Source organism: Hevea brasiliensis, chromosome 3 (assembly GCF_030052815.1).
Source record: "Hevea brasiliensis isolate MT/VB/25A 57/8 chromosome 3, ASM3005281v1, whole genome shotgun sequence".
NCBI lineage: Eukaryota > Viridiplantae > Streptophyta > Magnoliopsida > Malpighiales > Euphorbiaceae > Hevea > Hevea brasiliensis.
In genome coordinates this window covers 111,973,989-111,987,282 of record NC_079495.1, presented here as the reverse complement: position 1 = coordinate 111,987,282, position 13,294 = coordinate 111,973,989, and the positions used below count along the sequence as shown (strand labels likewise).

The window sequence follows — 13,294 nt, the reverse complement described above, 5'->3', positions numbered from 1 at the left end:
TTTATAAAAAATAAGGTTATTCAATCATTGTCTTAATTACTGTAAAAACTCTAAATGTGACTATCATTTATAGACCGAGGGAGTGTAAAATAAATGAAGTTTCATATATTTTCATGATATATGAGGTCCAAATTAAAATTTTGCCCACTTTATTAACACTTTGTAATTACTCTTTTGCTATTTTGTGTTTGTTTTTGTATTGCCCTCATGTGTACATAACGAGCAAAGTAATCCTTTTTATGAGCTCTATAAATTCCCCCCACGAAGGTTTAATTTATTGCTTCTGTTCTTTAAACGAACTCCAAGATATAAAAAGACCATAAGCATCTTGACTCTGTTCGATCAAGGCCTTCAAAAACATCTTTTGAAGTTCTACAATGGCGAGTTGTGCTATGTTTCAACTTCTTCTTCTTCTTCTTCTATCAATCATTGTAGCGCCTACAAATGCAAACATAGAAGGCAACTTAGATTTTCCTTCTTTCTTCCTTTCTGTCTGCTTTTTTTTTTTTTTTTTTGTCCTGGGTTATCTTTGAACTTTTCTTTTTGTAGTTTCCTAGAATATTAATGAATCTGTTTACCAAATGAACAGGGGATGCTCTGTATGCATTGAGAAGAGCAGTGAAGGATCCAGGACTAGTTCTGCAAAGCTGGGATCCGACCTTGGTAGATCCATGTACTTGGTTTCACGTCACCTGTGACAACGATAATCGCGTTACCCGTCTGTAAGCATTTTTTTCTTCTTGTCTGTTCACTTTTGCAGCTACTGTTTTCTATATTGTGAGATTTGAAGTTGAATTTTAAACGAGTTAAATAAAAAAATAATAACAATAATTTATAAGTAATTAGTAAGAGTTGTAATTTGATACATGCAGAGACCTTGGGAATGCAAAACTGTCTGGCAATCTAGTACCTGAGCTGGGGAAACTTAAGCGTCTTCAGTATCTGTAAGCACATGACTAAACTTATAATATTCCCAAACATGGTTGTAAATAACTACTGAAGGTTGTCTTAATGGTAGGGATGACAATTGCAAACTAAAGATCCTTACAATAAATGAGTTTGTTTAACTGGCTGGCAAGTTAAAGTTATCACCTACCATACCCACCCGCCACATCCATATCACTATCTCATCATATGGGCCTCTGATAGATGTGTGTTAAATTGCACACGAGCACAGCAAACATATATAGGATTTCTATGCGAAAGTTTTTGTTATTTTGTTTCTCATGGAAGCAATGTGTAACACTTACTAACAGCAAGAGCTGGTTGGTTTGTGAATACGTACTGTGAAGGGAACTGTACATGAATAAGCTGGTGGGTCCTGTACCAAAGGAGCTTGGAAACCTCAAAAGCCTGGTGAGCTTGGACCTTTACCACAATAATCTAACTGGGTTTATCCCTGCTACACTCTCGAAGCTTTCCAATCTCAAATTCCTGTAAGCATTCTTCTCTCACTCCTTTCAACTGTTGGCCATTGGATATATACTCATTTGATGGACACTATTGTCAGTTCGTTCACGTCTTTAAACGTATACTTTGGGTCTGTTTTTGCCTGATGGGTCACGTAATGTTCATGCAGGAGACTGAACGATAACAGACTAACCGGAAGGATACCAAGGGAACTAACCAAATTGGGAAACCTCAAGATTCTGTAAGTCATCTTATAAATCCTCAAATTACCTTTGTTTCTACGAAATTCTTTGCTCTTATTTTTTGTAATTCATCGATCTGTTTTTGCAGTGACGTATCGGACAATGATTTGTGTGGCACAATCCCTACTTCTGGCTCCTTCTCTAAGTTCTCAGAGGAAAGGTGACTAATTAGCCAGAATTTGGCATCTAAACATCGATCCATCAGTACTAAAAAAGCTTCAATTTTCTTTCTTGATACCATCTTTTAACTGGCTTTCATTTGTGGGTTATGATTCTTGTTTGTTTGGATGCAGTTTTGTAAATAACCCTAGACTGGAAGGCCCAGAACTGATGGGATTTGTGAGATACGATGTAGTAGGAGGTAGCTGTTAAAAGAAGCCCCAATTCCACATTCTCTTTATATGGGAAGGGCTATATCTTTACTCGTAGAATATCGGTTTTTATAACAGACCTAGAACTAAGAAAGCCGGTTTATGTTGAGAGGAGAATGTCCAAAGGTTGGCTGTCGCTTTCAGCCATCTGTATTCCATTTTGCCTTTCAACTTGCAGAGAATAGATATTCATTATCGTTGCTCCTCAATCATGTTTCAAGTTTTCGAGCACCAACTTATACTAAACAAGTAAGAACTGGTGGATGCAAAAATTATGCCTTCAGTGCCACATATTGCATTAAATAAAGAAGATACAAGCAGGATTAATTTGACATTGGAGTAATATGCCTCTAATAATGTCTTGGCACTCTTCCCTTATTGAGCTAGCTTAGAAGAATTAACCTTGACCCATTTTCTTAAGAAGCACAACTAGTCCACTAGGGGGCTTCAATCCAACATTTTCTTTGCAAAGGATGGCTTAACTATAATTATTAACATCAACTAATAAAGCCTCATTCAACCAATTATACTCCATCAGTATTGGTTCATGTGATTAATCATAACAATTACATTAAATTGAAGTGGAAGCAATCACAAAAATTGAATAACAAAGAAAGATAACTCCTATAGATAGACCCAGCTAAGGGTCAGTTTAGAATCGAAACTCATCAAAATGGCTTTGAACTGGATGGTTCGGTTTTGAACTAAAATTGGATTTTTTTTTAAAAAAAAAAATAAAACATTCACCTGTTAAATTTGATTAAAATAAAAAACAAGCTGAATCAAAACTAGAACCAGAATCGAACCATGGAATCCCGCATTCCAATTCCAAACCTCCTGTTTCAGTCCAGAACCGGCCCAGACTGACCCTTTGGTCAGGTCTCCTATATGCGTGCCTGGAATATTTTTGCAATGAAAAGAAATTTGAACCAAACATTTCAATGATGCCAATTAACTTTAACAATACCCCTTCACAGTGAAGACATAGCATCACATATTTTTAAATTTTATTCCACAATTCAAAATCAAAAAGCTGCAATATCATTTATCTGGTCTATTAGACCTGACCAAAGCAAGAAAATTTCCAACAAGCACACAGAAGGAATCCTATTGAAAATACCGAGTGACTGTCCTTCCCTAGTAATATATAGGAGCTCAAGACAACAGGAGTTAGAGTTCATAGATTGCTTTCAGATATAAGCTGAGAAACAAGAAGATGATAGAAGGGCAACAAAATGCAAGGTATGCAGATTAACAACTTCAGAAAGTACGACCATCACCATGCTTGTCATTCCCCATATATGAGAAATTCTTAGAGAGATGCTTTATGGTACACCAGACTCATGAGATGAGTGATATTCACCACAGAACAGGTCAAATTAAGAATATTTGTTTATGTTATTGGGGAAGGAATGTGAATATAGATCCCACGATCCTCAAAAGAGAGTCTTCACCTCAAAATTAAAATCCTAGGCTTTACATTAGAATAATAAACATAGATAAATTCCTTATCTTCTTTTTCCTTCACAAGGATTAAAGAATGATAACTTCATACGTGTCAATCAGCCAGCAGAAAATTAATTAAAGGCTAGACTGATCTTAGTTAGAAAAGGAAGGAGGGAGAAAAAGGAAGTTTGTCTATTAATTACTTGGGAAAATACAAAATTTTTTCACTGATGGAACATCTAGGCAATTATTCAATTAATTCATGCCGAGTGCTCATCCTAAAAATTAAGAAATGGATTAACAGAGAAAAAATGATAAACTAAAAATTAGACAAAAATTATATTTACAGATCTGCACCTGCACGAAATCAACACAGAATCTCGAATGCTCAGCTTTTTGTTGCCGAACTAGAAACAAAATTGCCACAAAGAATAAAATCAATCTGCACCTGCATCCATCAAATACTTTATTAGTAACAGAAATATGCTACATAATCCAAGATACAAACAGAGCTAGTAAGTGGTAAATGGAATTGATTACAAACGACATAAATTCTTAGTTTGTTGTGTTAGTGTGTGTGTCTGAAAGATCCACATAAATCCCCATAAAAGAGAGAACAAAGAAAATGATGAGAGATGACAAAATACATTCAGCAAAATTTCCTATACAGCTTCTTCTTACCAAATAAGGGAAGAACAAGCAAAGAATACCTACACAAGATGAATATACCAGATTACATTTATAATCAAGTTCCCATATCAAACACAAATTCTGAAAATCAACTAAAATAGTGCCGAGTACCCAACATTTCCCACAACTATTCACTAGTGACATAACTATCTGATTAAAGCAGGCATATCCATGCCTCTGCTGTTTGATAATGATCTAAATAGTACCCTGCTCATCAGTGTCAGATATAAACTATGTCTGTTATGTCACATACAAGTTTTGTTATCTTTTTCGTTTGTACTTTGGAGGAATCACATTGAAGCACCTATGTTTGTTCCAACATTAGGCACAGTAGGGTAATGAGAAGAGTCTAAGCATTGCTGCCTTAACAGAACACCAGCTGCAATTAGCACATGGGCACTGGCAGATTGTATGGAATAAAAGTTCTTTTTATAGCACCCATAACAAGATGTCTGACTCTGACTCTGACTCTGACTCTGACACTCAAAAGATTGGACCACTGCAGTATCTTGTGGAAGTGTTGGAGATAAAGGCACTGGAATAAAAAAAGCTGCCATACCTCATCCCTATCCGCATAAACAGAGGAGGAAAAAAAAGGAGAAAAACCGGCTTTTCATGAACAACTATTTCAGCTATTTTCACCATCATATATGATTGAACTTTGGTTGGAAATTTGTCCAATTCATTTCATAACTATCTTCAAATTCATATATACATATTGGCATTTTGATTAGTACAAGAATGTTTACAACATCAACACAAAGAAAGTTATTCCTGTCCAGAATGACTGATGAATTATGGTTTTCAGCTCACGACAGAATTTTCAAAGCCCTCCCAAGGAAATATTTTCATTCATATTGAACAACATTATTTGCGTCAATACGCCTGGAAGGTGTAGCTTAGTTTTTGGATATGTTAGCCCCCTTTTGATTGTCAAAACAAAAACCCTCCTCTGCCAGTCATATCTTAGTAGATTTTATCTAAAACTAAATAAACATGCAAAGCACCAGATTCTGAATTACCTCTGATTTGAATAGTCTGATTGACATTCCCGGAACCAGCTAATGATGGCTGGATGTTTGATAAAGATATTGGGGTCAAAGGAGGTGAGACCATATCTTGAGGCATCTCTGAATTCTCAGTACTTTCCAGTGGCTTAGAGATATTCAATGCCATTGCTCTAAGACTGCTGGAGGGTATGGAGAAACTGCGAGCAACAGCCTGAGGAGGTACTGGCAGCGGAGATGCTGAATTTGACACCAAAGATCTACCAGTAGGACGCATGTGACTTTTGGGCACCAAAGGAGCTGAATGACCAACCAAACTCAAAGGCCTTGAAGACTTGGAGGCTGAACTGGCTGGAGGCCTAGGAAGCTCATGAAGCTCACTTATTTTAGGGGAGGACACAAAAGTAGGGGAATCTGTTGGTGACACTTTTGGAGATACCTTAGGAGATACTTTTGGAGATACCTTGGGAGATACTTTAGGAGATGATGATGGTAATTGCACTGTTAGATTCTGCAAAAGGGGTCCCGAGAACAATCCAGGAGATTCCATTGAAACTGGTTTGGTAGGCCATGCCTTTGCAATAGGACCTGAAAAGGCGTATCTTTTGATTTTCTTGGAATCTGACTGTGAAATGAAGAGCCCATCAGCCAGAGGAGGAGGCAATCGAGTGGAAGCAGTATTTTTGTTGCTTTCCCTGAGCACTGACTCCGAATTTTTAACAGTGGATCCACGATATTTATCATCTCCTGTTAATTTTTCATATTTCTTTGGTTCCAGAGGGGATGAATGCCACAAATTGCGCCCACTCAAACTTGTCTTTAATGTTTGATGAACTAGACTACCTGTTCCTGTAGAATTTGAACTCTTTGTCTCAACTGGGGTGGGCAATACATACGTATTGAGCCTTCTTGAAGATGATGGCTGCATCTGTTTCACTCTTTCGGTTGGATCAGATTTCTTTTCAGGAAAAAGTGGGGCCGACTGGCTTCCTTTCCTAATTTCTCCTCTGAAAGGAAAAATTTTCCGGTAGCTGCTATCAAGATTTTCCTGCACACATGCCCAACAGATACATAAATCTCACTGTTACAGCAAAACCTCAATGCTAAAAGCAGCTTTAATGAATGATATAGGTGTTTTAAGAAAATAAAAAAACAAATGTCTAAATCTGCAGGCTATTCCCAGTAAAAAACTCATAACTTCAGAAGTTCCTGAGATCATATGTACATGGACATCTGAAAGAAAGATACCCAAATTATAAGATGACAAAACTTTGAGGGGAGACATAATGATTTAAATGAGTTTGGACAAGCAATAGAGTTTATTTAGATTCTCAATCACTGGATTAACTATTAAATTTTCAAGGCAATTCATCTGGTTATGCATTCAAGTGCATGAGATAAACTTAGAAATCCCAGTTAGATGGAACAGATCACCATATTCTTAACTGGTTTACATCATGCACAAATGCAAGTGCCTTGTTCATACAGAACACACGAAATAATAATTAATAAAGCAAATTTTTTGCACCTTTGTGACTTCTGATGTTGCAACTTGGGGAAATGTAACATCCACCATATCCAACTGCAAAAATTGTTAAATGGTGAGATAAAGTTCAAATATTATATAAAGAATGTGTGAAAAAGTTATGCATCAAGAGATCACAAAGAAAAGCATAACAAAAAATATGGTAGTCATGCACAAACAGCAATATAAAATGTGCATCAGGAAATAAATTTTCTAGGTGATAAAGTTTTAGACTAAAAAAATGTTCGTCTCATACATTGCTCTCTAGCTCCACACATTTATTCAGCTAAAACTTTGTTCATTGCAAAACAACCATAAAATAGCCTCGTGCCTTAGGCATGACATGTAATACAAGATTTAGGATATGAGTATATTTGCCATCATACATACGATCTAGACCTAGTTGCTTCAATCCTTGTGATTTCAGAATCACCAGGCAACACAGACCAAATCTAGGATTCTGAATCATACACCACGAGCTTCAAGTTTACAAATTTTAACATCAACTTAACCAAATTTCCCATTAAGGCAATGTTATCCATTATATCACAAACTACAGCACATCATGCATATCATCATTCACTTTGAAAGGGATCAATAATTTGATTAGCTCCTGCTGAGCGAAAACAGACTGAACTATTACCTCCATTGAGTTTCTCGCTGTAGAAACAACATCTTGCTCCTCGTCATTATGTCCATAGTCAAAACTCAATTCTACATCACCATAGGAATCATCATCTTCGTCGTCGTCGTCATCATTGTCGTCGTCATCAACATCGTCTCCATCATCATCTTCAAGGCCACTAAAGTGATAATCTATGTGTTGTTGTTCAGTGACCAACTTCACATGTGGCTCAAGTTCTTCAAGAGATTTAAGAGCCCTCTTGAAGAAACACAACTGCTTACAAGATTCAAGAAGGAAGAAGGAAATATAAACAATCGTCCAGAAGGACCACATAAAAAAAAGTTTGAAGAAGAAGAAGAAAAAACCTGAGCAGCATGGTGTCGTGCTGCCTGAGTAAGAAGACTCCGAGATTGTCCTTGCTTTAGGGATTTCAGACGGAAAACAAATAAGGTTGCCTCTTCATCATATTCATCATAAGCCGTTTGTAACTGCTGCATAGAAAAAGACTCTGCCTTCCCACTTCTTCCCCTTCCTTTTTCTCTTTGCCTCCTTATCATGTATTCATACACATCTCTGTAGACCAAACACAGAATGAGAAGGCATATATATCAAAGTTATGCATGCATGCTGTGCTGGGATTGTGTGGGCATTAGGATCAGGGCATGCACAGGTGTTATAAAGATTAGCGTTAACCTTTTCTCGTCACATTGCCGCTTCATCTCCTGCAAAAGTAGAAAACAATAAGCTTAGGTGACTGCTTCTTTAGTAAAGAAACTTGAATGAACATGTAGAGGATGTTTAAGGAAGAGAAATTGAAATTGGGAAAAACTTGAGTACTGTGCCTGGATAGAAATTCTAACAAAAGAAACTAAGCATTGGTAAGCCAAAGCTTTTGAACCAAAAAAGAGTATGATAAGCAGTGATTCAAACTCCAGCAAGCCTTGACAATTGTATATTAAGGGGAAGAGCGAAATTTCCAGATGTTTGAACAAGTTTTGCCAATATGCTCCTATGATATTAGGACTGCCCAAATTTTCAAAAGGTTTTACCAAGACTCCCAAAATATTTGGATATCCACCAAGATTCAACAAGCAAAATTAGGCCAGAGAACAAGACAAACTTTTTTAGGATTTCCCAGAACCTGTGATAAAAAAAAATGGAATAAACAAATTTTTAAGCACCACGCCAATTATCTTCTCTCAAAAATTAACCAAAGTGATGGTAATTCGCTAGTTGAGTTACTCACAACCTACATTGCCCCTTATTGGCTTTCCTTAAACCAAAAGAAACAATCCACCAGAGATTGCAAACTCATACCAGGCATATAGAACTCACTCAGAAAACATATAGATTTCTCTGGAGTTTGTCATTTTTCATGTTAAAGAATTTGTAACAAAACTTTCCATTTGGTTGCACTTCCCCATGGTATAGCGACATTTTCCACTTTACGCTCTCCCAGCTTTCCTACATTTAACCTCAAATTATAATGTTTAAATCAGCCCCAAATATTTTTCAAGAACCCCTAGTCCCAAATTGTGAACAGAATCATCACAAGATACAGAGCAACTAGCAAAATTTTTATAGAAAAAGTCACTAAACTCAATTATATAAGAAAAATGAAGAAATAGCAAATGATAAAGAAAAGAAAAAAGAAGAAAAATAAATAAAACAGAGCAAAATAAAAAATTATGATAATGGATGATGATATAGGCAACTGCTGCATAATTGAAAATTTATGCATAAAGCAAACACCATTTTTACTCATCCATCAGCCAACTGGAATAATATCAAAGAATCCAGAAACAAACCTCAACAGTTCGAAGTTCATTGAGAAGAGACTCTGATGGGACTGTAATTGTCTGGAATATGTGAGAACGCTGAAATATAAAAACCCACATTTCACTACCAAGCCAAATGATGTTATGCAACTAATGATAGCTTATTTGAAGCAAGGACTCACATAGCTATCAACAAGTTTCTGGAGTTCAAACTGCACTTTTCCCAGCATCAGCAATACTTTACCTGCACAGGAAGAGGAGGACTTCAGCTTCTCTCTCTTTTAAATTCCCATCCATTTTATAAAACTGACATTATGGCAAATAAATCAGTCCGCAGTTGAGATGCAAATTTGGCAAATATATATTTCACTTACCACTTTCTTCATCATCATTCAATGCAGTTTTCTCGAGAAGACAAGCACCCATCTCACGCAATGATTCTGAGAATTCTGACAACAAATAAATTACATAAGAACATTCTATAAATGGGACACCATTAAAGATACGGAGCTTGACATTTAGATGAGTATGCAACAGCTCTCAATCAGCATATAAAATGCTGTAATGCCAACCAAGCATCTAATTTTGCAACAATTCACTTATTAAAATAACAGTCTTCAGGAAACACAAATGCTGTGAAGGCAAACCAACAGGTAAAGATTGAAAATGTAGGCATGAATAAATTGAGGTAAATATCCCAAAATATACGATGTAATACATATAAAGACCAACCTTCCACAACTAATTTAAAATGCAAGGAAAACTTTAAGATAAAAAAAATATAAAGACGTACTCATCTACCAGTATTGTATCACCAACAGTGTGCAACAGTTTTAGCTTTGTTGTTGATAGACAACTTATCCTCTGTTAATACCCAAAATAATATTTTTATGAACTAGAAAATTCCTTGTGCTATACCACATGATACTTAAATATCAACTGGCCTTTACTTCAGAAGAAGATAACTACCTTTGTCTCTCTCATCCTCTCTTTATGTTGGGTGTTTTACAATGTAACCATTGACTTTGCAATGTAGCCTTTGGTTATGGCTTGATGATTAAAAACTAATATCTCATGTATTTCTTTTGAAGGGGGCAAGCGAGATGTCAATGAAGAATTAAAAAATTAATGCTGCTAAACGTTAAACACTAAGACACAAAAACTAAATGTAAATAGTCATTCTTATTGTCTCTCGATGATGTGCAAAGAAAGAAGAGATAAGTCCAATGTAATAAAAAAAAAAAAAAAAAGGAAAAACCAAATGAAAATAATACCAAAAGCACTATTAGCAGTGGCTGCAGCAGCAGAAAGTAAGCTATCATAGCAATCTCTCATGTCCTGCATGTCCTGAGAGAAAAAGAAAAGCAGCTATGTTACAGAAACTAAGTGGAAAATCACTACAAAAAACAATAGGCCTACATAATGCGATTGATCAAAAGCTTATAGATATAAAGTTAGTAACTTTCAATTATCATTATGTACAAGCCTATCTACGAAATCTATTAGCTCCTAGCTAAGAGCTCGGAATAATGATTACTTAAAGCAATAATGAGTAACCCATTTATACTTTTCAGAGCATGCCTTTATCATCATATTTAGTCTCTTGGAAAAACAAAACTCAACTTCAGTCACCAAACGAAAAAGCTTAGTGTCTCAGCAAATTATATAAACCAGATTAGACCATAAAAAAAAAAAAAAAAAAAATCTACGAAAAATCTTAAATTCTCTAGGTCCCTTCCTTATGCTTGCCCAAAGAGCGAAACCTAAACGTCTAAGTTAGGTTAGTGAGAAATGGGTGGAAAATAGCAAGAATGGCTGTTCGAAAAAGTAAAACTCTGTTTTCGTAAAATTTGTGAGGAATCAAAGACAGAGAGAGATGCGCACCTGAGAAGCCAGAGCAAGCTCATCGGTGGGAGCCAAAGGGTGAAGATCTCTTCGGTCCTTGTGGTCAGCATGGCGAAGTGCGAAACCTCTCAATTTCCTGAGAGAGGTCTTCATTTGGTATGTGTGATGTAACCCCTCCCTTTCTTTTCCTTTCCTTTCAGAGAGAAAGTAATGAACGGAAAGAAACCGATTGAATAGAAGGAAGAAACTACGACAAAGAAGAAAGGAGAAGAAGAAGAAGAAATGATGGAGAAACTGAAACTGTAAGGAATTATTATAAATCAATCAAATGCCAAGATCTTCTTCAATCAACATACAATTCGTTCTCTCTCTCTCCAGACATTAAAATCTAAAAATTTTTATTTTCTGAATTATGAATTAAATATAATAAAATAAATGGAATTGTTCTTTCTTGACTTCCAGGCTTCTTCCTTTCTCTTCTGTTCTGCTTTCTGTTTCTCTCTCTCTCACATTTTCCAATTTTTATTTTTCTTTTAAAGTAATTTTCATATTAATTGCTTGTGCTTTCTCAGTGAAGCGATGAGATAAGGATTGACCTCTTAATTTAACTAAAACTATAATTTTAATTTATATTACTCGAAATGAAACAGGAAAAGTCAATATTTAATATGAATGATTGCGCCACTCCTTTAATATTGTAAAGATTATGCTACTAAACTAACGGTTTTTTGTAATTTAAATCTTATTTAAGGAAATAATTAAATTATTTAAATTATAATAAAATACTCTCTAATTTAATTAAATTATTTTTATCTCATATAATTAAAAAATAAAGAAAAATATTAAAATGAATTTTAAAATATTTAATAAAAATAAAAATAAAATTAAAAAAATAATTAATACCCTCTAATTTTTAAAAAATAAAATATACTTAACAGTGAGGAAACAAAAATAATGTTGTTTAAAGAAGAAGAATTGACTATTTGTTTTCTATTAATCAAAACACAAAATCTCTAATTTGTCCTCTAATCATGGCTGTGACCTTGGCATTTTTCCTTCTACCCAAGGGCATATATGTACATCTAATTTGGCATTCCTTTTTTTTTTTCCTACCCTATTTTGTAATTATCGGTTAGTCAATTGAGTTATTGTCATTAATAAAAAATTTCCCCAACTAATCCTTATTTTTTATTTATTAAATTTTTATTAAAATTTAAACTTAAAATTTTATAATTATAAGATGATTTTAATATTATTAAATTAAAATTCATTAATAATCCTATACTTAATTTTTATAAGAACTTTATTAGGTGTAGGAAAATACATAAATGAGATAAATTCAGTAAATTTTAAGATTTTTTAGATGTGCACCATTTTTTTTTTTTTTTTTGTAAATGAAAATATAATAAATTACCTTTTTCTTTATTGGTTGTTCGTGTTGAAATAAAGGCCTCATGAGACCACGCGAAAACAAAAGATCCAATCATCTACTTGGAAGACTTTGTGTTCTAGGTGTCTAATGTAGCTAGGTTGTGCGAAATTAGTGCACCATCCAAAACTCCCATGAATTTTCCCTGCCTTCTCTTCATTTTTTTCATCACCTACTCGGAAGATTTATCTTCACATCAATCCAATTGATTTACGGTGAGCCCACGACTATTCTTTCAATTTAATAGTTTTTTTTTTTTTTAACAAATGGCTCCAACAATGATTTAAACTTGAAATTTCAGAGTTACCATTATATTTAACAGTGCTACATCATGTGTTTTTAGACTACTAAAAACAATGAACAAAATCTCATTGCTCTTGCATAAGTTGCATTTGGCATGAATTTGGTAGTGCTGTTGGTCTAGTAACTTCTTTTATTTATTCAATTATTAACACGTAAGCATTTGACAATTGAATAATCAGTTTAATGATTTATTATATATTTATTTGTCCTTCAATTATAAAAGTGGTAAGGTACATACGAACATATAATAAGGTATCATTCAACAAAAACATACAAATAATGGAAGTTTGAAACTTTAGACATGTGATTGATCAACTGGGCACAACTTTCAATTTGGACCTTTGATGCAGAAAGTAATTCCGGACAACAAATCAAGAATCAAAGAAAGGACCATGACCACTTCAACTATTCAAACAAAAAAAAAGAGTCTTCCAAAAATAAAAGTAGTTTATCTACGTCGCATTCAAAGTGGAGCCTAATCAAGGTTGGCTCTTCTACCATGCGCAAAATGGCTAATAAACACTTTCTCTTACATGCTCATCTTGCACTTGAAACCATTTTGCTCTCAAGAAGCATGGGTTTTGCAGGCAAGTTCCAGTAAAGTTCTGATGAGAGTTTTTTCT

General features: G+C 34.7%; 2 protein-coding genes across 2 annotated transcripts; one reads left to right on the top strand and one right to left on the bottom strand.

The window, feature by feature from the left end:
• The first annotated feature begins 200 nt into the window (after positions 1–200).
• On the top strand, positions 201–2,232 carry LOC110659431 (leucine-rich repeat protein 1). Its single transcript, XM_021817363.2, has 7 exons — positions 201–459; positions 590–722; positions 873–944; positions 1,293–1,436; positions 1,580–1,651; positions 1,741–1,812; positions 1,946–2,232. Exons 1-7 carry the CDS (start codon positions 378–380, stop codon positions 2,022–2,024), a joined length of 654 nt encoding a protein of 217 aa, XP_021673055.2. The 5' UTR covers positions 201–377; the 3' UTR covers positions 2,025–2,232.
• Positions 2,233–3,639: 1,407 nt separating this feature from the next.
• LOC110659430 (uncharacterized protein At2g33490) lies at positions 3,640–11,478 on the bottom strand. Its single transcript, XM_021817362.2, has 11 exons — positions 10,979–11,478; positions 10,369–10,441; positions 9,469–9,543; positions 9,277–9,338; positions 9,125–9,193; positions 8,010–8,038; positions 7,682–7,889; positions 7,335–7,589; positions 6,695–6,748; positions 5,182–6,214; positions 3,640–3,917 (listed from the first exon to the last, which is right to left on the bottom strand). Exons 1-11 carry the CDS (start codon positions 11,090–11,092, stop codon positions 3,907–3,909), a joined length of 1,983 nt encoding a protein of 660 aa, XP_021673054.2. The 5' UTR covers positions 11,093–11,478; the 3' UTR covers positions 3,640–3,906.
• Between the last annotated feature and the right edge of the window lie 1,816 nt (positions 11,479–13,294).

Coding starts and splice junctions, on each gene's coding strand:
- LOC110659430 (XM_021817362.2), bottom strand. CDS start 11,092: ATGAAGACCTCTCTCAGGAAATTGAGAGGTTTCGCACTTCGCCATGCT. Junction 9,194..9,276: donor AGAAACTTGTTGATAGCTAT/GTGAGTCCTTGC, acceptor TTTATATTTCAG/CGTTCTCACATATTCCAGAC. Junction 8,039..9,124: donor ATGAACTTCGAACTGTTGAG/GTTTGTTTCTGG, acceptor CTACTTTTGCAG/GAGATGAAGCGGCAATGTGA.
- LOC110659431 (XM_021817363.2), top strand. CDS start 378: ATGGCGAGTTGTGCTATGTTTCAACTTCTTCTTCTTCTTCTTCTATCA. Junction 945..1,292: donor CTTAAGCGTCTTCAGTATCT/GTAAGCACATGA, acceptor CGTACTGTGAAG/GGAACTGTACATGAATAAGC. Junction 1,813..1,945: donor TCTAAGTTCTCAGAGGAAAG/GTGACTAATTAG, acceptor GTTTGGATGCAG/TTTTGTAAATAACCCTAGAC.